The 24,847-nt window shown below is 43.0% G+C and overlaps 1 protein-coding gene across 1 annotated transcript in view; it reads left to right on the top strand.

The window, feature by feature from the left end:
• STARD13 (StAR related lipid transfer domain containing 13) overlaps positions 1-24,847 on the top strand; it is an 802,429-nt gene that overhangs the window by 343,756 nt on the left and 433,826 nt on the right. The window contains exon 5 of the mRNA XM_085621689.1: positions 21,093-21,126. Coding sequence (XP_085477815.1) covers positions 21,093-21,126 — 34 coding nt within the window. The remainder of the gene's footprint in view (positions 1-21,092; positions 21,127-24,847) is intronic.

Raw genomic sequence — 24,847 nt, 5'->3', positions numbered from 1 at the left:
GCAAGTCCTGTGCAAATAAAATGGAAGAAAACCTTGGAATTTCGTACCTTTGATGTGATGGACAAACGTTGAAATATGAATAGAAATAAACAGACTGAACTTTTTTGAATACTTTTGAGCATGTGGATAATGTTGATCACAAATGTGCATAAGGCTGTGCAACCCTAGGTGACTCGCACAGCGCGCGTCACATCTTTTTTGAGTATTTACATATGTGCACCCGAAACGGGGCACTAAGAGGGTATGCACGCCAAACTTGAAAAACAATAGAGAGAAAAAGATATGATTACTTAAATATGGGTGTGCTTCGAGACATTTCCAGTGGTGACAATGAAAACTTGCCATTTGTCCGCCCACTCTAAATAGGGCGGGCAGACTGGCTAAACCTCCAACAGCCCTTACTGTGTTGGACCGTTAGAGGTGTATGTCAGCGGCGGGGATGGAGTAGCCCACCATACTGAGGGTCCACCTGACTCTAGATGAGGCGGGCAGAACTTCAGTTTGGTGGAGAGGTTATCATTTTGCTGTTGCGACGGGGTACCCTCTGTGCGCCAAACTCTAAATCTGACCCTTAGTCTTGATAAACAAATACATTTTACACTGAATTGAACTGTAAATTAAAGAAAGGGTTTCAACATAAAATGTTTAGAGACATTCAATAATATCTGTTTTTTAAATAATCCTCTTATTCACATCCTCAAAACAAAGCATGGTGGCTCAAGTCACCTCTTGTTTGCACAAAGTAGTACCAACAATGTTTACTCATTAAAATTAGTATTTCTTATCTGAAATCATGCCGCAAAACTTCTTCCACAACCTGTCAAAACTCTATTTTCTAATAAGTATTCATAAAGTGAAAGCCAATTAGCTGCATTTTAAATTGAAACCCAGCTTAGTACAAAGGCTTCAGGCATAACCTTGCCTGCAGGCATAAAACATACCCTGTGTTGCATTTGTTGCGTATGTACTAAATGTAATCAGGAAAACATTTTCAGGTTAGGAATAGTTGGTAATGGTGATGAGCGTAGCATGTATTCATTCACAGGCCACTTGTTTGCACAGGTCTCCCCCTGGGCCCATGGTGGAGGCACACGGGGGACGGGGTCCCTGCTAAAAAAAAAAAAAAATCCCATTCCGGCTGCCTTTTCATGGCGGTCAGACCACCATGAAAAGGCTATCAGAATGGGCCATTGTTATCCCTACGGCGGTGCCAGAGGTGGGGCCGCCCCTATTGTACAGTATTACGTTCTGACTAACGGTCTGTCGGAAAGGGTCGGTCGGTCTCTTTGGTCGCTGCTTCCAATCGTCGCGCGTCATAATGAGGTGGTTGGACCGTAGCACCAGATGTCGGCTGGACCACCACAGACAGGCTGTCAGAGGCAGTCTGTCCGTCATCACAATCGTGCCCAGAGTGTGGTGCTCTAATTTACTGCTCACTAAAATCTGAGAGCTGATGATGCGCCCCCATTTACTGTGTGCCGTTCGCTGAGGACTGCTGTTCATACACACTGGGGCTGATTCACAAAGGTTTGTGTAAGTTTACTATTGTTTGCTATTCACAAAGGTATTTTACTAGTAACATCTTTACGACTGCAAAGTTTCTGCTCATAAAAAGATAGGCCTGTCCTACCTTTTTATGTGCGGAGACTCCATTGTTGTATACTACTAGTATGAATAGCAAACAATCATAAACTTACACAAAAATGTATACTTTTGTCAATTAGGCCCTGTATGTATCATCTGTATAAGGTATTTCTATGGCATTAACCTAGCCAAAAGGGAGCAGAGCACTGTACAAGTCATTTCAATCATAAAGTCAACGTGTGTTACACTGATACAATGATTGTGGTTTTACATCCAGAGCTAAAACAGTCATTTTTTAGAAAAAGAAAATGAAAACAGAGATACCTTGTGTATTTTACAACAAACAAATAAGTGTTGGGACTTCAAAATGCCATCTACGTTTACAGGGGGTTTTGCCTTGGTGGAATCTAAATTATGGTAATTTGTGTAATTTTGAGGAATTCGCTTTACGCTTGTTAAGCAAAATTTCAGAAATTGCACCATTATGCCACACTTCACACTTCACAATTAAAATTTGCTGCAAATGCACAAAGACAAAAGAACACGAGTGGCAGTTGTTTGTGCTGCTTTTATTTAAATGCGTCCTTGCATCCCAAAATGTTGCGAAGGCGCATTTCACACTAAAATATAGTACGAAATGACAGATTTGCAGTTTGTGTCATTATGCATATTTTCCCATAAAATTGTAATTCACAAAATCAAAAAATACGAATTTAGCACACCCCTAGTTTTGCCCAACCCATAAGTTCACACCACACAGAATTTTCAAGAATGAGGTCTGTGAGACAGTAGAAGGATAAGGCTTTTACACAATAACACTACAGCTCCTTGAATGGTCAATGATACACATGAAGCCTGCATGTTCTACAGATGTTCGTAGACATTCACAGGCGCAAAGCAAATGATTGTGTCAATTTACTTACTGTTTAAAAGCCCTTTAAATTGCATGAATCATGTGAGTGCACTAGCAAACATAGTAAATGTGGACCTAAGTGTCTATTAGTTAGCACAAGTGTTGTAGCAAGAATTTCAAAACTGAAGGCAAAATGAACCTGTAGAAAAGTAAGAAAAACCTTGCATCTCTCTTCTTTTTTAAGGTCGAGTCTGGGCAGCGGATTATGTACTTGAAGCCCCGCCAACTCTCCGCCCCTATTTGTCATTGGCTTGTGTGATTGTCCTTCTTAAATGCTGGCATCTGATTTGTTATAAGGCTTGTTAGTCCCTCCTTAGTACTGCCTTGTCTTCATTTGTAACCTCCCATGAGGACTGGCCCTTTTGCTTCGGTTGTTACACGATACGTCTTCTTTGGTCTGTAAGCACTATTTTCTTTAATGAGTTTTTCTTACTGCAGGAGGGCAGGAGGGTCTCTTGTGTGCTGTTGTGACCAACGGCTTGTGTATTTAACTCGAAACAGACAGGGAGTCCTTCAGGGGCCATGGGAGACAGAAGGGGGCAACTCAGCGATGCCTTCAAGCATTTGGAATGCAATAGGTCTCGCATTTGCGAGACTTTCAGCTATTGACATTGTAAATGACAATGCCTTTTATTTATGTTTTAAAAAGGCCTAGTCTTTTTCAATGCCAAAAGCTCACACTTGCGTAAATGCGAGACCTATTGCATTGCAGATGCTTGTTTTTTGTTATCTCACTGTCTTTCCACTCACAAAATCCGACATCCACTCTGGCTTTTCACATGCCTACCATCAGATATCACAGCCCAGCTGGTTGGCATCACAGATAGAGGAATGCTTTTGTCAGCAAATCGTGTTTGTATCGAACGCCTGTAAATAGGGCCTTGTGGGACAAACACAGGACTTGCTGAGAGCGCACACACCACGTCAGTGGGCGAAAATCGAAGACGACAGACCTTATTCTGTCAATCACCTTTTCATGCGCTTTGTTTACTACAGGATTTTGATCTATCCCCAGGCAGAGCGCGTGTCTTATGGCAATTAGGGCTGGTTTGCTGTCAGGGGAAGAGCGTTGTTGAAGCTGGGACATCAAAGCTCTGCTGTTCCTGCTGACTGGCACTCCTGAGCCGTCACTCACATTTACTGTACGCCTTATCGGGCCTCTTGACAACAGAGTGTTGCCTGATCACTTTCCTGCAGAGAGCCCTTCTTTCTCTGCGCCTGCACGATCTTTATTTAGTCGTGCCCTTAAAAATGCTTTTTGTTCCCCGTTGGTGCTGGATTTACGCACAAACCACTCACTTCACACTTCCGAGGTTCTAGGTGAAAATCCCTTTGAAAGTTTGCCACCTTTACCTTGTCTCAGCTCTGATTACCTTGTCGCTTATATCATGTGACTTCATCAATCACAAGGAAGAAGTGTTCCTCGTTGTGGCATTGCTTGAAATACCAGCTGCAAATATGTCGATGGATAAAAAGTGTTTGGAAGGTGTTTTTAGTTTCCAACAACCTGTTTGCTTATTTCTTAAAACTTACCGAAATGAAATACAAAATTTGGCCAAAAATGTGTCTCAATTGTAGTGACTACAGAGAGCTTACACTGTCTGAAAAGACCTGTTGTTGATGTAAACACACACACACAATACCATTATCATTATCAAACCTTTATTTCGACTGTAAGCCATAAAAAAACAATAAACCATAGTATAAAAGATTAAAATCAAGAGGTCACAAAGGTGAACAAAAGCAGTCTTGGTCCATAAACACACAATAGCACAAAACACACACCACATAATATACAACATATAGAAGAGGGTTTTAGGTCAGGCCTATTTAGCTATTGGCCCAACTGGACACATCCCTTTCAAGCATTTTTTATCATAACCATCTCCCATATTTCGGATCTGCCCATGCCATATCGCAGATGTGTGCATTGTTGTACATGCCCACCACTCTCTTTATTGGAGCCGTGCTAAAAAAGCACCCACGACATAAGTGGCTACATGTGAACACTTATTGCTATTGCTTTGCGAGAATTGGAAGCTCTGCTGGGAAAAAAAGGGCTCATATAGGGCAAGCTCTTCTTGTATGCGTCTCAATCAAAACATGGTGACATCATCCAGTTACCTTGGAACTGACGTGATTCTGTCTGCCCTTGCTTAACTTTACTAACATTCACCATTAAGAATTCTAGAAGTTACTGTTTCAATTTCGTGCGGTTTATTTGCATTAGATTAGATTCATCAGTAAAGGCAACACAGTTGCTCTATCAGTTCAAAGTTATTGTAAACATTTACAAAAAAAGTGAAAGGTGCTCAGGTTGGGGGGATGAAGGATAGGATAGTGATAGTGGATAATGAGTGGAGTTTGTGGACAAGGACAGGGTGGTGTGACATATATACATCAATATCACGTATTAATACTGGTCTGGCCTTGGTGCAAGGTCATTTGTTCCAAAGGTGACACATAGCACCAGATGGACACTATCACGTTAGTACTAAGTCGTCCTAGCTTGTGTGTTGGATGTAGGTCGGCGTTTCGACCCCTGTGAGGTACACTAGGGGAGTCCAACCTTAGGGTAGGTCTTCCTCAGGACAAGCAGAGTGAAGAGCACCTAGGAAATCAAGTGAATGGATGGCGTTACAAAAACTGCAATTAGTTACAGGAATGGTGAATGAATGTAAAAGAAAGGTAATTGGAATTACCAAGAAGTGAATCAACCAGCGTGTTTCCTGTGGCTCGGAGTATTTTCTGAAGACTTGGCTCATCCGAGCTCCTAAAGAACAGAGAAACACTGATATATGCAAATGCGTATGAAACTGGCTTAAAACATGTAGAACGCCCTACACAAGAATGCCACTTACTTAGTGGGCGGGTAGGGGTACGGCACTGTGTGCACGTACAGGCGCTATGCAGGTCAGTTGTTCCCTGTCATATTCCAGAGAAATCTGAAACAACCATTAAAAGAGGCGATTTAAAATAGTGGGGGCTAATAGTCCGCGTTGGGTATAAAAGTCAAGGGTCATTTTGTGCTGAGGCACTCCTGTCCAATACCCAGTGTATGTCCTCTGACCAGTAAAACATGTAGAAATTGGCTATTCCCTGATGGGCATATTTAACTTTCCTATAAAGCTATAGTAGAAAATACACCCATGGCATGGAAAGTTAAATGGCACACATGGACTGCAGCATTTATTGTGCTTTCCACTTGTGTGCCAAGAAAACCACGAGTTCAGGCCTACCACTGCAGCTTGACTACTGCAGTTTAAAACAGAAGCCCACCCTGTAAAAATTACCCTTTTGACAGGGGGACACCTTTCTTTTAAAAAAGTCACCCCTGTGTAGGCCTTGCATCTTTCAAGGTAGGGTGCATGGTATTTAAAAGTGGGACATGAAGAATTTTAAGGTTAACATCTCCCTACAGTGCCCAGTACCCTAAAGCTATTTTCACTGAAGAAGGCTCTGTCTGGCCCATAAAGAAACACTGGAAAGCAATATTACATTTTAATTCTGCTCTCTCGAGTTTGGAAAAAGCTAGAGAAATAGTTCAACCACTGGTGTTAACATTTATTAAAACCCTAAGCCAATACTGAAGTTGGACGTTTAATAACTATTTAGAAAAAGTAACTTTAGAAAGTTATCTTTTCTGTGTCTGTAGCTCATGAAGACTAATTTGCATTAGCCTGCCAGCAACTGCCCAGTTAGTGCATGACCTTAATGAGGCAAGAAAACTGCTCCCAGAGTGGAAACAATGGCCTGAATGTGGGGAGATATTTTTCTTCCCCTTACAGGAAGAACAGTAAAGGTGGGCCCAGGACCTTCACTTACTTGTAAAGGGGCTGCCCTGTCGTAAGTAAATGTAAGGTGAGTCCTGGAAAAGGTGAGCCGTTGTTCCTCCAGCCAGACTGCCTCCAAACACATTGGGAGAGAAGCTACCCCCAGATCTAGTTTTAAGTGACCACAAAGGAGTGGGCGCCACACTTCCCTGGGCACACCTCTATGTGGGCACACAGGCTCTGCAAAAGGGAGAAAAGGTTTGCCAATCTTGGATGTTTGCAGTAATGTAAACCAGGTGATTGTTTGCAATAGGACAAACAGGAACTGATGAAAAAGTGGGTACGGTTTACTTAGGAACTTTTGCCTCCTTGGTTATGGAGTAGCCAGGAGTCACCCCGCCCACTTCCTAGTGCCAGCCATAAATGTGCCCCTTCAGGCACAGTTCTTTGAACAGAGGAAGGGGTGCACCTGCTGTTCGAGACCTGTGAGGAGACCTGAAGGTGGACCGTGTGCCACTTGTACCCAGGACGAAGAAGTGGACTCCAGGGGTCATTTGGCTGACCTCGTTTGTGGCTATAGGAACATAACAAGCTGTAAATGGCCTTTTCCTTGAGGTGCCCACCTGACCATTTCCAATTGAACCTGAGCGGGACTCTTTTGGTGGCCTCTTTTGGAGTGAGTCTTGACCTGTAATTGCTGTCTCTAAGGTCCTAGGACCCTTAGTCTTGTCTAAGTTGGGACTTAAACATTTTTTGGATGTCCAGCTGCCAGAGGACCAGTACCAACCACCTGCAGCAATCCAGCCAAGGCACGACTTCTCTGGGTTGACGAAACCTGTTTCTCCCAATTGCAGCTTATCCACAGTAGCAAAGCTTTTTGAGCTGGCCCTCTTTGAGTAGGCATCTGGCCTTACCTTGCCACGCTGGTTGATTATGTGCGCCGTAAAGAGACTAAGTTCGAGACTAGAAATCTTGACCAGGTAAAATCTTAAACAGTATTCAGCTGACAACAGTATTCCCTGGGCATGAAATTTGACATAACAGCTTTAGTAGGGACCCTTCCAACGGCTGTCCCCTTTCAAGAAGACTTCCTTGGATACAACTTGCATCTTTGACCTGCTGGAGAATTTCAACTTCCATTTCAGAGACTAAGTCCTAAGATAAAACCTTTGTCGTAGACAAATTTGATTAGCATATTTGACCCACACTCCAAAAAAGTTGGCCTGACGTCGCATCCAGGCCCCGGTGATCCGCAAACAGTGACTATTGATTGACACTACTTTTTCTTGATACTTTTTCTTTAATCCTTATAAAGTCCTCTCTTTGGTTCGCTTTATTCGATTATGTTATTTTACTGTCATTTTATTGATCAAATTGTACTCTATTTTTCTAAATTGAAGTGGGTTTTTTATTGTGAAGTGCTTTCCACTTTTTAACTGTTTTTGTACTTCTTAATAGTTTATACAGTTTCACTAAGTTAAGCCTGCCTGGTCTGTGCCATAGATCCCGGGGGTTGAGCTCAGGTTTAATTATTGCAACCTCTGCCTGGACCTAACAGGTTAGTGACCTTGCTACTTGTTTTGGACTACCATTGATCCCAATTATTAATTAACTTTCTTACAATATGCCTTTGCTTGCTTTGGTAAAAGGACCTTGCCACCTCTTGCTAATCATAGTTTACTAACATGCCATGACCTTGATGTTTTAGTAAGTTGTTCTTTCAAATGTAATGGCATGGAGAAAAATCTCATGCAGTGCCAGGTCTGAAGATGTTACTTGAAAGATGGGATAAACATGTGTGCACTGCCACCTATCCTACCCCTAGCACTACTGAAGAGACGTCCTTACACAAAGTAAGACATTCATATACAGCCTTCAGGTACTTTGAAGTTTATTGCCACTTTCCTGTCCAGTGCAGCAGTAATTATTGTGACTACAAGTGTTTCTGGCTTCTTAGAGTGTTCACCAGCAGCTTGGACATGGTGCCGTATTTTTGGTCTTGCAGATGGAATTGCTTGTGTTGTTTTTGTTGCACTGTTGACATTATTTTCGTGGTTGTATTTCATTCTGCTCTGAATACGATAGAAACGGTGGTGCCGAAGTGGTTTACCCACTGAGGCTATTATTTTGTAGTGCATCAAGCATCATTCCATACGTTTTAGTATGTTTGAGCATGCACAAAGCAGTTCACATGCACAGTCAAATGTATTTAGTTGTGCTTGATTCTCATGCACTCTGTCTACAAAGTGAGAAGGACCTCGAGTTCATCTGGAACATTCTCTTAAAATGTTACTGACCGATTAACAATAAATCACCCAACTCTATCCCCACCCACTGCACCAATCCCTGGGTTTGGTATCAAGAGTGGTTTCAGAACTTCTCCTATAACTGACTGTTCCTGGCTTTGACTCGAGCAAATTGATCGTTGTGACACTGGAGAGGTCAGAAACTTATCATGCCTATAAAGTGATGCTGGGATATTCATTATCTAAGTATGCAATTTTGATGAATTTTTTGTTGTTGAAAGTTTCAAGATGAATGATCAATTAACCCCTTCCCCGCTCATGACGGAACCGCTCCGTCATGAGCCACGGTTGCCGTGTGCTCATGACGGAACGGTTCCGTCATGACACGACCGTTGGCGGCCGCTCCGCCCACGCGGCACTGTTTCCCCGCCTGTGCGGGGGGACAACGCAACTGGGCGGAGTCATGACGGAACCGTTCCGTCATGAGCACAGCTCAACCGTGGCTCATGACGGAGCGGCTCCGTCATGAGCACCGGGCCACCGCGCTGCCCCCCCGCACCGCGCCGCGGCGGAATTCCCGCCGCGGCGAAGATGTTAACAAGCCTTTTGTTTTGACTTTTCACAAACGGGGTGGGGACCCCTGGATCTCTGATTCCACTCCCAGTACTCAGTCTTTGCTTTCTTCTCGGCTTCTTTCCTATGACTCGCTGCACATCCCAGTTTCTAGCTGCAGTCGGTGCATCCTATTTTCTGGTGCACAGCTCCAATGCAGGCCTATACAGAAACTGCCCTTTAAGGGGCCATGGCAGGAGCAAGAATAGAGATACCTGCACTGACTACAGGTTCAAGTTACATCAGACTAGTGTCATGCAAGGCCACTATCACTTCTTCTATTGCTACTGCATCTGACGCATCTCAGCCTCAGCTACCAATATAGTGGTCTGCCTGCCTCAGGGTAAACCACGGTGGAGACTACTCTGTCTCTGCCATGATTAATCCCCTCCAACCACCCTGGAGAGTAGGGGCCGTTGGAGAAATGACTACATGCCCGCTCTCCCAATTTAGATGGGCGGACATGTAGTCATTGTTTACTGTTTCTTACCACTAGGTAAAACCTCTCATAATGAGGGAAGCATTACTTTTTTTCTTTTAAAAAAAAATATATAATTTCACAATTTTCATTTTGAAAAGAAGAAAAGAATACTGTTTGTTGCAGGGATGCGTCCTTCCGATGCATCCCTACAGCAAACAGTAAAATGCATTAACAGGAACAGTCGTGATGGTGGTTCCTGCCGATGGCTTTATTAATGACCACCAGGAAGGCGGTCATTTATAAATCTGACGGGCAGAGTAATCTTGGACTGGTGGACGTAAAGTCCTCCGTCATGCCAAGGGAGAATACTCCATTCGCCAGAATATAAATCAGGCCTTAGTTGCTGCTTTCCTCCACCAAGTCAGGGGCGGCTCCTCCATTGGAGCTGAGGGGCATCCCCCCACTAAAATCCCCCCAGAAAAGCCCCAGAGAAGCAAACCACTCCCGAACCAAGTGTCAGGACGCGGAGGGACCTGCTGAGTGGCAGCAGGGACGGTGGCGTCTCCTCCGATAAGACGGAGGAGCATCGTCCCACTGCCAGCAAGCAGCAAAAGAAAGGAACAAATAAAATGATAATAATGTGATGTTCTCATCATTTTATTTTTTCCTCCTGCTGCAGCAGCATGCGTGAGGGGGCGGGGTGGGGCTGCAGCAAAGGAAGGAGTGGTAGGACACTCCTGTGCGCATGACTGTTTGGTCGGCCCTCTCGGGCCGCCCAAAACAGTTGTGCGCACTTCCCTGTTCTCCATGCAGGCTGCATTACAGCCTGCATGGAGAACATGCCCACCCCTCCAGCTCCTGGACCAATCACAATGCTGCATTGCAGTGTTGTGATTGGCTGCGGGGAGCGTGGGAGCCCTGGTGCTTCCTGCTTCCTGTTTCTCTCAGTAAGCCAACAAGAGGACAGGACGGGACACAGGAGAGGTGGCAGCGGCTGGCCAGCCGGCCGGCTGTGAGGTAAGTAATTTTTTTTGCCTGATCTACCGTCCCCCTTTGCCTTCCCACCCCCACTGCTGCTTCTAGGCAGCAGCTGCGACTGAGCAAGGAGGAGTGGTGGGTTGCCTATGCCCTTATTTAAAAGTGTGCATTTCACTTTGACCGGCTGTCATGAGACGGCCAACCAGGCATGCACACTTTAAACCTCTCAACCCAGCCGTCTTAGAGACCTGGGATGAGAGCAAGCACAGGCCTCCAGTGTCCTCAGGAGCGCTGAGAGAGGCCACTCCCTCCAATCCTGGCGCTTCTCACATGCTGGTTAACAGCACAAGAGCAGCGTCAGGATTGGTTAAGGGAGTTGGTGGTGCCCTTGACGTTACGAGAGAAGAAAAGGACTGGAGCAAGGAGGACGTGTCGTGCAGCAAGCATGGTAAGAAACTTTTTATTTATTTCATTTTATGAATGTATTTATTTTATGCACCCACCCACCACGCATTTGCCCGCCCTCCACTCACCGCAGTTGCCAGCCGCCAGTGCACAAAGTTCCTGCTTTCCTCCACCTATTCAAGCAGGCTATGCCTATCTGGCGTAATCCTGCTCCTTCCCCCTTCACATCCCTCTGCACTCCTCACAAACTGTATTTGCTGGTTTTTTTCCGGTTCTGCGTTTTCAATATGCTTTTTTTTGTTAAACGGTGAGTATTATCGGCAGCATCTGGCAGGTTTTTTGGGGCTGATGGTGTTTGTTTATGATTCATTTGCACATGTGCACGTTTGCTGCTATTTTATGTAAACCCTACATTTGAGATGTGCATGTGCTGTGCATTTTTCTTTGCAATTATTCCAGCATTTTGTATATCATTTATTAACGTATTCTGCAAATTCAAAAAGTCCTATTTTCAAATAAATGCTGCGCATTAAATGTGATCTCGTAAATGCTTATTTACATGAATTATAGACAAACGCTTCTCAAATCAGAAATGGGAGCAGTTGTTTCAGTGCTTTCAGTAGGATGAAACGGTGGCGGGAGGTCCCTAAAAGGGGAATGGCCAGTGAAATGGAACTAGAAGTTCTTCCCCGGAAGCGTGGCCTACGTATTCAAGTATGTGGATTAAATCATGTGAACCACATTTCTGTGCTACTCAAAGCATGCCAGCTGACCTTTTGGAAGCCTTTCCGTGAATTTTCTGTCATTGCATCCGGACATGTAGAACAACAGACCTACACCTAAAACAAGACAGACATGTTGGCTTTGTCAGTGCTTGTTAACAGTAACAAATAAGGGGCAGATTTACGAGGACTGGCGCATCCCTGCATATCAGCAGGGATGCGCCAGGTGAGATGCGTCACGCAAGTTTACCCTTGCGCCACCACAGGTGCTCCGCATTTACAATGCGGCGCATCGTGGCGCAAGGATAAACAGATGCGTGATGCATCTGATGGCGTAAGGGCGGCGCATTGCTGGAGTCGTGTCGCAAGCGTGACGCAACTCCAGCAATGCTTAGGGGCTGCCCATACCTAACATGCTGCGTCACGCCTTATGCCTGCTTCAAGCAGGCTCAGGGTTTTGACGCAGCGGTGTCGGAAAAGTGGCTCAGTGAAATCTTGTAGATTTCACTGCATCACTTTTCCGAGGCTTTTTCCGACGGAACGCCCACCCTGCATACATTAAACCTGACGCAGGTGTAATGTGGCGCAGGGCTTTACAACGTGACGCATCTCCCTAGATGCGGAGATGCGTCACGTTGTAAATAAGGCGCAACATGGCGCATGGTTTACGCCACAGCTGCATCACAGAAGTGATGCAACGGCGGCGTAAATGTGTCGCAAGGGGCTTGTAAATCTGCCCCGCAGTCCGTAAATACAGTGAATTTGGTGTGAATAATTGGAATTGAAAGCATAACTATTCTGAAAATGTGAGGCCAGGGATTGAATGAGCATGTAGACTGAGCTCTTTTATGACCCAGTGACACTCAAATTCCTTTCAGCCCCAGCTACAGAACGATCAGCCTTGCCCTGTCATGAGCACCCACCTGTCAACCTGAAATCACGCAGATAACTTGAGGCAACACCGTTCGTAGCGTGCACTATGCAAGAGTCACATTTTGTATGAAACTTACAGAAATACAACACCTGTTAGGGAATGCGGGATGAAGTAAAGCGGGTAACAGGTAAACTGTAACTGCTTCACTGACATAAACTACCTTGAGGGTTTCTACAGTCATTGTCGAGAAATCGATAAGCGGTTTTACCTCTACAGTTAAGGACATGAATTCAAGGCCCTTTTCAAATTCAGTTTATAATTATGCCAGATATGAGACCTGGCGAGCCTCGCCCCACTTAAAGTCCTGAGGGGCATATTATCAAGCACGGCGGCAGAAAACTGCCGCTAAAGCGGCGATAATGGGCTTGATAATATGCCCGTGAGAATTCCAATAGAAGCCCATGTTCACACCAGAGCGATAATTTTAACGCCGTTTCTTGATAATATGCCCCTGAGTTGTTTCGTTCTGAGCAGTGTTATCGCCAGATAATGAAAATTAACGTTAAGCTGGCAGTGTTGTCAGCCCAAACTGCTGCTTTCTTTAGAAAGAGTCACTGCAGGCAAGGGCTGAACAACATCATCACCTGAAAGGTGTTCCATTAAGAGAAGCAAAAAATGTGGTGTCATAGAAACACGTGTTTCTACAATTATTCAGGAGCGGCTCGTGCAGATAAGAGCGGTAGGGCGGTGGGGACAGGTTGGAGGGGGAGATTCAACAGATGACCATGAAGGAAAATTAAATAAATTATTAATTTTCCCTTGTCGTCCTTTGACAAAATCCCCCATTCCCCCACCGCCGTAATTATTTAAACTTCTATGGTAAAGTTGGTCAGATTTATTTACTACACCATGAAAAGATACCAAATCATGATCCAGCATTTTTGTCTCAGGCCAACCACAGCTCATGTATTCCACTATCTTTTTACTAAAGCAATCATCCTTCTAAGACTCTTTCTATTCTTCTTTGGTAACCACCCCCATAGACATCTCTGTCACTTCTGCAATTTCCTCACATTCGTAATCTCTTATTTCTTTTTCCTATTTCTCCTGAACACTCATGATTAGCAGGAAAACAGCAAATACATTTCTTATTCTTGGTACTAAATACTCTACTTTAGTGTTGAATTTCAGTAATTTAAATTGCCACATCACAATTATTTGTGTTGCCTTTCCACAACTTTTTGTACTAAAATAATCTGTCAATGAACAATGATCAGAGTGAACAATGAATGGTGTCCCTCACATATTTTGTCAAACACAAACATTTGTGGTGCCCCACCCACAAGCTAACACCTCTTTGTCTGTTGTACAATATATTGTTGGCCTCTTTTGGTGGTCTTAATGCAAAACTGCTCCGAGTCCCACATTATTGACATCACTTGATCATATGTATTCAACTCTAGTGTTAAAATGGTTAAAATAAGTTTTTTTTTTAGAAACACAAATTCATTTTCAGTTTTCATCCCACTCATAATTGACATACTTTAATTAGGTTTCTCATATTTTTTGTTTTATTCCAAAACTTCAGCGTATGTCTTTTTTCTGCTAACTGTAGAAACACCCCAGTTGGGCTTTATTACTCAGAGCTGATGGTTTAACCATTGCACAAAGCAAGTTTTACTAGGGAGAATTGTGTTTTTTCACTAATACTCAGGTAGATAATGAGAGATAATCTACACTTGGTACTTCAGTCTTACATTTATCAATAGAAATTGCCAAAATAATTGATAACATATCCCCTTTAAAACTCAAAAGAATACAGGTTAAAGATAAAAACCAATGGTTCAACGCTCCCCTTAATGAAGAAAGACGGAAACTCAGACTAACGGAATGGAAATGGAGACAACACCTATCATCCCCCATCTAAAACAGTTAAGAAAGACCAGGAAAGCCTACAATAAAAGCGTACTAAAATAAAAAAAATACTATTTTTAAAATTGAACTTGATAACGCAAAGAACAGACAGAGAAAACTCTCCAAACTGCTAAAAGATCAATCTAACAAATTAGCCAAATCCTCCCTCTTAACATCTAAATAGGAATTGAGCTGTGAAGATTTTTCATCATTCTTTACAGCTGAAGCCAACTCCCTGGAGAGAGAACTCAAGAATACCGCTGATAAATCCTCAAATCTAAAGAGTACACAAGCGCAGCATCTAGCCCAACTTGCACAAACAATGCGCATAAATAACGCATGTTGGTCAACCTTCAAACTATATGACTAGAATGAAATTGCCAAAATCTTACTGACTTTAAAACCGAACAACCATTACAATGATCCTCTTCCCGCAAACTGTTGGCCTACAATCAACCATATCGTCATCCCCATTTGGACTAAGATAATTAATGCTTCGCTAGCCCAAGGATCCTTTCCTGACTTCCTAAAAACTGGCCAGGTCATCCCTCTCATGAAAAAACCTACCGAGAACCCTTCGGACCTAAACAACTTTTGGCCAGTAACAAACATTCCCTTACCAGCCAAAGTACTACAACAATGAGCCCAACAACAACTGAGCCAACACATTACTGAATTTAAGCTACTAAACGACTGCCAATCGGGTTTCAGACCAGATCACAGTGCGGAAACAGCAATTCTGTACATAGTAGATGGCACTCTTCTTGCTCTCGACTGCAACAAAACCTGTCTCCTAGTCCTTCTTGACCTATCGTCCGCATTTAACACCGTAAACCATGCCAAATTATTAGACCGACTGGAGAATAGAATGGGTTTATCGGGAACAGTCCTAAAATGGTTTTATTCCTTCTTAGAGAACAGATGGCAGAGATTCCTGGTGAAACATAAGCTATCCCTGCCATCCCTGAGTCAAATTGGAGTTCCACAAGGATCAACTCTATCTGTCATCCCTATTCAATCTGGACATCGAGCCACTAACAGAAGTATTACAGCAGGCTAAGATTTCCTTCTACATGTATGCAGACGACACTCAGCTGTATATTAAGATTACATCGCTGAAAGAGATCAACATAATGAACCAAGCACTACAGAGGACCGTTCAGTGGCTATCTAGCAATCATCTTAAGCTTAACTCACAGAAAACGGAATTCCTTCTGATCCCCCTCTCCCTAAAATCTCCACGATTATTAAGGAATGGACCAAGATGATCACTGCGCTAAACGGTACCCCGATTCCAGTGGATTCAACGAAGTCTCTAGGAATCACGCTGGATAATTCAATTAAACATGCGAATCCACATCAACACAATGGCAAAAAATGCCGGCTTCCATCTGAGCTATCTTAGAAAACTGAAGCTGTTCATCGATGCAGCTGACCTTAAAATGGCAGTCCAGGCTGTGGTCATATCAAAAAATGAGTATGGATGCACAACTTTATCAGTTCTTCCTAAGATTTCAACAGCCTCCCTAAAAGCTTGTCTCAATGCTGCAGCCAGACTCATAGCGAATTCTAGAAAATTTTACCACATCACTCCACATCTGAAAGCACTCAAATGGCTACCGTACGAGGCAAGAATACAGCTAAAGATTACATGTATTACACACAAGGCACGACACCACAAAACACTACTTTATCTTGCCCAGAAAATTACGATATCTGGAGGCAGTAGATCCTCTACGGGATCCAGAGATTTTTTACCGAAACCAGTATTCTTCCGTAAGAAGAGAACATATGATAGGGCATTCTCTGGAGCACCAAGAATTCGGAATTCGCTCCCACAGACTTTTAGAAGAATCACGTCAGCTTCACGATTCAAAAAGGAGGTTAAGTCCTTTCTTATGAGCAAATTCCTCCCATAACTAACAGTGTTCAATACCAGGGCTCTTTCTGAGTTCTACAGACAATCCTTCGATCTTCTATATTTAGCTGTTGCAGTAGGCTACTGTAAGCAGGATTATAGTCCTGCTAATCTCAGAGTAATGAAACTGGGGATAGCACAAGCCAGTTTGCTTTAATCAATTTAGCTCTATTGCCTATAATCAGCTCTGATACATTAAGTCCCTTCTCTTGATGACAGTGACGTTGTCTGACAGGTACCTTTATCAAGCCACATGTGTATTTGACTAGACATGTAATACTGTAACCTGTGTGGATTTTTCGTAATCGTCAGTAGTTGTATTATTTGTAGATTTAAGTATGACATGACATGTACTACTGTAATCGAGTTTATTCATAGTAAGCTTCAATATGTGTATTATTTGTAAGTTTAAGCATGTGTCACTGTTAGATGAATATTTATCCCGTGTAGTAGGCTTAAAGGACTTGTATATATTCGGAATTTGAATGCTGTTGAACTGTAAAGCGCTCTGACACCCATGATTGGGTCTTGTTTGCACTACAGAAAACACTGAATAAATAAATAGGTTACAGGTGAAGTAATATAAAATCACCCCCAAGACATAGAGGCACCTAATAGTTCAGTTCGAGTACATTTTGTGGTGGTGATTCTGTCAAAGTCTTTAGTTCATTCTTCAGAACTCAGATTGTGTCTTAGTCTCACACTACCTCGCAGTTCTCAAGACTGTGGTTAACTTTGTGCTGTTGTTGCGGACCAATGTGGTGTGGGATGAAAGCATACAATAGCTCTGCTTCTGTGACAGCAGTTCTTGTGTTGTCAGGGATGCGGCTGTAGCCTCACTCAGAACTTGACGACTTAGCAGAATTGCCATTACAGCTCCTGCGGCTGCTCTTATCTTCAGCAGTTTTGGCCTCGCTAGGCCTGGTGCTGACAGGATATGGATTTGGTAGGTGCCGCCTCTGATATGATCTAGGTCTTGTGGAGTTGTTCACCATTTGCCACCCATGAGCTTGGCATTGATGGAGCTTTCTGACACTGACTTCAGCCGAGGAAGCATTCATGTCTCAGTCACGGCGGACTGCTGATCACACACATTGCTCATTGTTTGCAGGCATCTTGATGTGGTTCATGACAAGAACTGTTCAAGGATAACTGGACCCATTCCACACATGGGTTGCTCTTGACTTCATTCCTTTATAGACCTTTTTTTCCTCTCTGGCTATTCTGCATGCTGAGAACATGCTGGGTTTCTACTCCTGGACAGTCTGTCCTCCTACAGGGTTAGGCACACTCCTTCAGGCTATAAGCAGGCAGACAGGGTACTAGGCTCTAGGCAGACCATCTACTGCTCCACCTGAAAGTGCAGACTTCAGGTGATGTCCTCTCACCTGTGGGAAACTAGCCTTGGTCACACAGCAGTATTCTCTGGATATGAACATAGAACTGAAGCAAAGATGGGTGGTTTGGATTTCACTTTTATCCATATTTTACAGATAGGAGATATGGACACACTTTCTATTATTTTTGTGTATTTTCCCCAGAGAAACCGGTTGAGGTTGGTTCTCTTTCAAATATAATTTTCTGTCTGTTCCTCAGACGCAGACTTTATGTAAGGCATGCCTCTCACAGCAGGTAGCAATGATACGGGCTGCAAGTAGCAGTATTCATAACAATGGCACAACGACATGTGTGATCGATCTCTGCACCTGGCTGTCATAAGCCTTTCTGAAGCAATAATCTGGGACAGACAATAGTGCAGGACCTGCTAGAAACATCCTCACTTTGAACAACAGACACCGCAATCCCACCCGTCAACCCTACGATCTACCAAATGGCAGTGCCCAGGAAGAAATAATCAGCAGCCCTTTAATAACAAGGCCCTCAATGAATTTCTAAGGGGAGCCCGGCCTCCACCCGCCTCACTTCAGACCATGGGTCTGCAGCCTTCAACCACAGGAATGCAGTCAATACAGTTCCGCTGTCTGGGGAGGCTGTATCCACCCTCCGTCTTGTAACACGCTAAATCAGGAGGAGCCATCCAAAATGGATCCCACTGGCCCCAGTTCTCAGATTCTCACCACACCCATAGTCCTGCTAGTCTACATGTGCTATACACTCACCACACATACACACATTTGACAATCACACAGAATGTCAGTACAAGTTTCTGGGGTTCACATAACACAGTAACATTACATAACAGGGGTCTCTAAACTATCTTTTTTCTGATACAGAGACAGAGGTTTGGTCCTACTAATGATCCACATAAACTTGACACTCTGCCACCACCACTTTATGTGATTCACCTATGGCATTGACAATCGTTCTATGCCCACAAGGAGGGAGTTCTTTTAGCGCCCCCTCTGGTCACAGAACAAGATTTGGACAGTGCAGTACCAGAGACAGGCCTAGATCTTTATGCTCATACTAGATTAGCGTTATATCAGAGCCAAATAAAAAAGGATACCAGTTTCACGAATAGTCCTGCACTCAGTTCAAATGTTAAGGTCAGGTCACCATGCAAGATAAACTTAGGAATGCCAGTGTTTGAATCGTGTAGCCTTTCAATCCCTTAAAGCATAGCTCCTTTCTGTTAAAATCTATCCAATATTTCCAATTGTTTCACTTTAACTTTCTGAAGAGTGTGTGAATAGAAAATAGAGAGGGAGAAAGAGCAGACATATGAATGTTGAGAGAGATTGGAAAGTGTCACCTCTTGATTAGTCAATTCATGACTTGTCACTCCCAAGGATTTCACTTTCTGTGATTTCCATTACTGTGATATCACTTCCTGTGATGTCGCTATGCGTGCAAATTAGATATGACCTATACATTCTTCTCTGATCACATCCACAAAACATGGTCCTCGTGTCATCAGTTTGAACTTGATTTATAACGGTATTGTTGGTTTCACAAAGGACAATGTTTCTTGCTGCAGCCTTGTGTATCACATGTTTCAGAATATATGGCCATATTTCCCTGATCTCAAAATATCACATTAGCTCCCATTGGGAGGCACAAGGCATGCTTACCTTTTAAGACAGTATTTACTGCCGTTGCGGTATGGCACATAATTAGATTATCGGAGGCTGCACTCAGAAGCTAGACATATTGGGTCATATTAACAAGCTCATCTTGGAGTACGGAAATAAGTAATCTTGTAGTACTGTTTTACTTACTATTACATACCTTTGGGACTTAGCTGCTAAACATCAAAAATGTGAAAAAAATGGGACTATTCAGGGAATATTTGCATACAATTAATACAAATAGAAAATGTTTTTCACTTTTACTAATAGGGTGGTAGAAGTTTCAGGGCCTATCCACAAGGTATGTAAGAGTACATGAAAGGATACTTCTGTAGTACTACCTCCTTTATTCACAAATACTTTTGTGAATCAGCTCCATAGTTTGATTCTTATGTTAATATCTCAGGGCTCGATTCACAGAACTAACTTAAGACAAAATCCTAAACTTACTACTTTTGGTATTCACAGAAGGCATTTAGTAGTAGTAAAGTTAGGATTTTGTCTTAAGTCTGTCTTAAGTCTGACTTAAGACAACATCCTAACTTTACTACTACTAAATGCCTTCTGTGAATACCAAAAGTAGTAGGACCAACTTAAGAGAAACTTAAGACCGACTTATGAAAAACTTAGGGCAGACTTAAGACAGATTTAAGACAGACTTAAGACAAGCTTAAGACAAACTTAAGACAAACTTAGGACAGACTTAAGACAGACTTAAGACAAAATCCTAACTTTACTACTACTAAATGCCTTCTGTGAATACCAAAAGTAGTACGTTTAGGATTTTGTCTTAAGTTAGTTCTGTGAATCGGCCCCCAGTATTGAGATGGCTGAAAACTTTCTAACGGTCCCAACATTTGGAATGGAGTGGCTTTTTTTTATTTATTTTAGTAAAGGAAGAAACATTTGTGAGTTTGGGTTATAGTAATGAACAGGGAGATTGTTATTGTAGTATAATTTTTAAATTATTTGTGAATTTTATTATGTGGAATTGATCTAAACTGATGCAAATCTGTATTATGGTTTTCCTTTGAAGTAAACACTTGAAAAACTTGCTAAAAAAATCAAATACATTTCGCCTCGTTCTCTTTCCTCCGAAATTGAGTTAATCTTTTATAAATGCAACACTGGGTACTTTATGCAATAACGTTTATTCATTATGCCTTTTAATGTGATTAAATGTTTCATATTCGAAATCAAGTTAAGGGCTATTTAGTCCGAATTCCTCCCGTTACAAAACGCTCTGCAAATTAAATAAATATGATGTACATTAGTTCATCTGGTGATCTTAGTAGAGGAAGATTCTTTCCGCCTTGGACTATTTTGAGAAGGAACTGAACTCAGAGGTTCCACACAACTGGTGGCATTATCTGAAGACACTGGATGACAGGGAAAGAGTTTTCAGAAAGGAATGCCATTAGTCCAACCTGATTGATTTATTCGGCTGTGTAAGTAGGGGATTAAGTTAAGAACATGTGTGGCATGTAGTCTGCCTATGTTTCAGCAAAGCAAACACTAAAACAGAGTTATTACCCCAAAGGAAATCGAAAACGCAGGTATGGCAATCCCCGAGGTGGGCTCCGAATGGTGTACACAGCTTTCTGGATGTGTCTTGACATCAGAATTCATAATTGTTTATCTTGTTATTGTATTTTAGATTGGTTTTTCCATAAGCTAAACAAATGCATATTTCATTTTGACAGTTGCGGTCTCTGAGAAGATGGAAGGAGAAAGCTGGTAAGCGTGCCTGGCCTGTCTATGGAATCTGCTGTTTGGCTTATCTTGGCAAACAAATGATGCTGTCTTTCGAAATCATTATAAAGTGCAGCAATTAGCATGGTTTTTAATGTTAGCAAAACTCTACAAGTGGTGAGAGGTTGTGCCGTAGTATTTGAGTTTTACTTCCGGTGAGTACCTCAGAATCAAGGGTGTCTTTTTATATAGCTTTATATACTGTTATATACATGTGTGGTGGAAAATAACGCCTTTGTGACTCACTACTAGGAGGCAAGACTGACCGATAAATGTCAAGGATAGAATGCCATGCCATGGGTGTCATTGGTTTGCACATAATTTGAGTTTACCTATATGCTCATAAGTTAAACAAAGCCGGCAACGCTCTGCAATATGTCCAACCACTATCCACTAACCACAGCAAAAGTTGAGATCTGATCAATTTGATCATCTTCATGCCCAGAATCTTGTAGCATTCTCTAGTGTCTACTTTTCAGAGCTATTCAGAGTGGCATTTAACAGAACTCGACTTGGAAAAGGAGTTGTGAGCAAAGAACTCCAGGCACGTTCACTGATGCTGGGTGACTGGACTCATGGCACCCCTCAGAACCGCAAACTTTCCTTTCCGCTGTCAAGTGCTCTGAAGTAGCTGAAAGGTGAAAGGCAGTGCTTTGTGTGATGGTAAATTGAAGAATCCACGTCAAGATCATCACTGGTCCTTCAATGTTGTTCTCAACACAAGTGAATTTTCTTTATTTTAATTTTTCACATACTTTACATTTGCTTGATATGTTGACGTCATGTCTACAACAGAGGAGCAATGACTTATTCAAGACAGGGAACCGTACTATATTATTTTTTCAAAAATTCCCTTGCTAAATTTACTGGTTGCTCAACTCCTGGGGGGGCAGCTAATCTCCACCCAGGTGATCCCTACTCTACCCAAGTGTAGGATACCCCTTTGTTCCCTACACTTCCTGCCTTCCCCATGCCCACACAGGAAGGGGTGACCAGTGTCCCCTTCAGCAGCTCTTGTCCTCGGGGTCCTTGTTCCTCACAACATCACATTTCCCCCCTTCTTAGAGGATACAGCGCATCTTTGACAGGAGATCTCCCTCTTTCCTAAAGAAAGAAGACAAAGACATGCAATGTAACCGTGTTTTTTTATTGTGCAACAGTGTTTTTTCGTTTTCATATTTTACCTAACCAAGAAAATCTCCAAAAAAGGTTGGGGTTTTGCTATAAAAACGCGACGAACTTGACCATTAGCATCCTTTTTAGTAGAGGTTGGTAGCCCAGTCAGAATTTCCTGAATGTAAATGTTGTTTGTTTTCAATAATGTATATAACTATTTAATTAGTGCTGCAGAGTATATCGAGAGGTGTTCCTGTAGATCTGCCTACCCACAGTACTGTGTCTATCCTTTTACTACCAATAATTCCTTGTAATTACTAATACAAGCTCCAGCATGACCACAAAGAATTCCAGGAAGAGTATTCTGTATGGCCAATGACAAGGGTGCAGTGCAGGACAGAACAATGCCATCTTTTGAGTAGGCCAGCTCTTTGAGAAAAAACATATAACATATGAAAAGTCCAGAGTACCTTCAATTCTTCTCGGGTGTTTTCAGTTTTTATTGAGCTGGGCTTCCCGTCGTTTGCTTCCTCACAGAAAATGATGATGCTGTGATCACACACTCCCTAATAAACTCATAAAGTATGAGTTTCTTCGGAATGTTGATATCTTTATTAAAGAAATAGTAGCCAGCAATGAGTGTGGCAGTCGGACCGCTACAGGACTGCCACGTCCACCAGGATCCAGCGACAGTGGTGCAAGATTCAGGAGCAGTAATATGCTGACGGTGCCCCTGCGCCACCGCAGAGCATAATATTACGAGTTGCCTGTCATCTGCCCATTTCATGTCGTTGAGCCCACCATGAAAAGGGTGGCGGAGAGGCAACTAAGGGCAGTAGCAGGGCCCTTGCCAATTCAGAGCCTGGGGGTGGATGCGGGGGGCATATGTTGTGCCCCACCTGTAATTGCACCCCATTTCTGCACGGTATGACATACACGATATGGTGCATGCCACACCATGCAGGAACGTGCTGCAGGCACTGTCACGGCAGCAGTCTGCCATTAAGGCTCTCCTATGAGCCTTAAACAGCCACCGCAATGAGACCGCAGCCGTACCACCCACCCTGGATTTAATTCATAATCCAGCAGAGAACCGCAATACGGGCTTGGTGGTCCTCCTGTCAGCGTACCGGTGGCTGGCCAACAGGAGGACCGCCAAATTTGTAATCAGGCCCCAAATATCCACAAGGTAACTTTTAACTTTAAAAAATGTTGTGCATTCATTGAAGTTATGCATTTTTTTTTGTTATTCCCTCTAATGAAAATGTGCACGCCTAATTACAAGGATAAAGGAATGAATTACTACGGCAGCCCAGTATTTCTTTGCCTGTCCACTGACGCTCAAACCAATTCATGTTTTGGTTGGTTGCTTTTGGTGACTGGTAACACTGATACCCAAACAGACCTATCCAACCCAGGGACCAGCAATCTACAAATTGTGTCATTGGTCACAGGAAGGTGATAAAATGGGCATAAGTTATGATTCTCTGTAAATATGATACATATACATCCGCTCTACAATGAGTCCAACCATTACTCACTAACTACAGCAAGTTGAGATCAGATCAATTTAATAATCTTCTTGCCCAGAATCTTGTAGCATTCTCTAGTGTCTCTATTTCAGAGCTATTCAGAGTGGCAAGTAACAGAACTCGACTTGGAAGAGGGGCTGTGAGCAAAGTACTCCAGACACGGTTCACTTATGCAGGGTGACTGCCTCCAGGCACCCCTCAGAACCGCAGACTTTCCTTTCCTCTGTCAAGTGCTCTGAAGTAGCTGAAAGGTGATAGGCAGCGCTTTGTGAAACTCCTCAATACATGGTAAATAAATTACGCAATGCTCCCTTTTTACAACTCAGTCACCTAGACATGTATCTGTCTTTGTTTGGTGTGGTTTACACCTTTCGTACCAAACATTTTTGACTCGGCGCCAGGGCGTGCAATTGAAACTGCTTGTGGTTAGCAGCCGACACCACACATCACAAAATGGCAATACATATTCTTCTCCCCTCACACAGGGCATCTGTTCACCCCCAGTACAGTGTGTTCACTCTGTGCAGACTTCACCCTAAGGGCACTGCAGTTCGCATACCGCAGAGTAATAAACACAATATTTGTAAACATGACTACGGATTCTGAAAGCTGTTTTTCTCAGACTAGGTGTACAGAAATAACACAGGGAGTTGTGTAAAATAAGGGAGAGCTTTGTTGCTTTGAAATACAGTAAGAAATTAAAAATAGCCGGCGGCCAACATATCCACTGAAGCATTGCTCTCTCTAGCAGCGCTCCTTGTGGCGGGCACGGTAGGTGGTGCACTGCAGCAAACAGTGACGTCCTTGACTCACCTTGCTGCCTACAATGATATTAAACATAGAAGCCTGTGCCGCTCAGTAGTGGAAAGACAGCAGAGGGCGCTCGCGGTATCTGCGCTGCTGGGAAAAGGCTGCGCTGCATCGGTTGCTAAGAGTTTGAGGCAAGGAAAAAAGAATTCGCCTAAAAGGCTGACAATGTAAGGAGGTGGGAAGTATATTTACTGCTCACGAGGGGGTTGTACAGGTGCGTGGAAGATATTTGGACTGTATGAAGTCTC

This window comes from Triturus cristatus, chromosome 8 (assembly GCF_964204655.1).
Source record: "Triturus cristatus chromosome 8, aTriCri1.1, whole genome shotgun sequence".
NCBI lineage: Eukaryota > Metazoa > Chordata > Amphibia > Caudata > Salamandridae > Triturus > Triturus cristatus.
The sequence above is the reverse complement of the archived record's forward strand: the minus strand, read 5'-3'. Positions and strand labels throughout refer to the sequence as shown.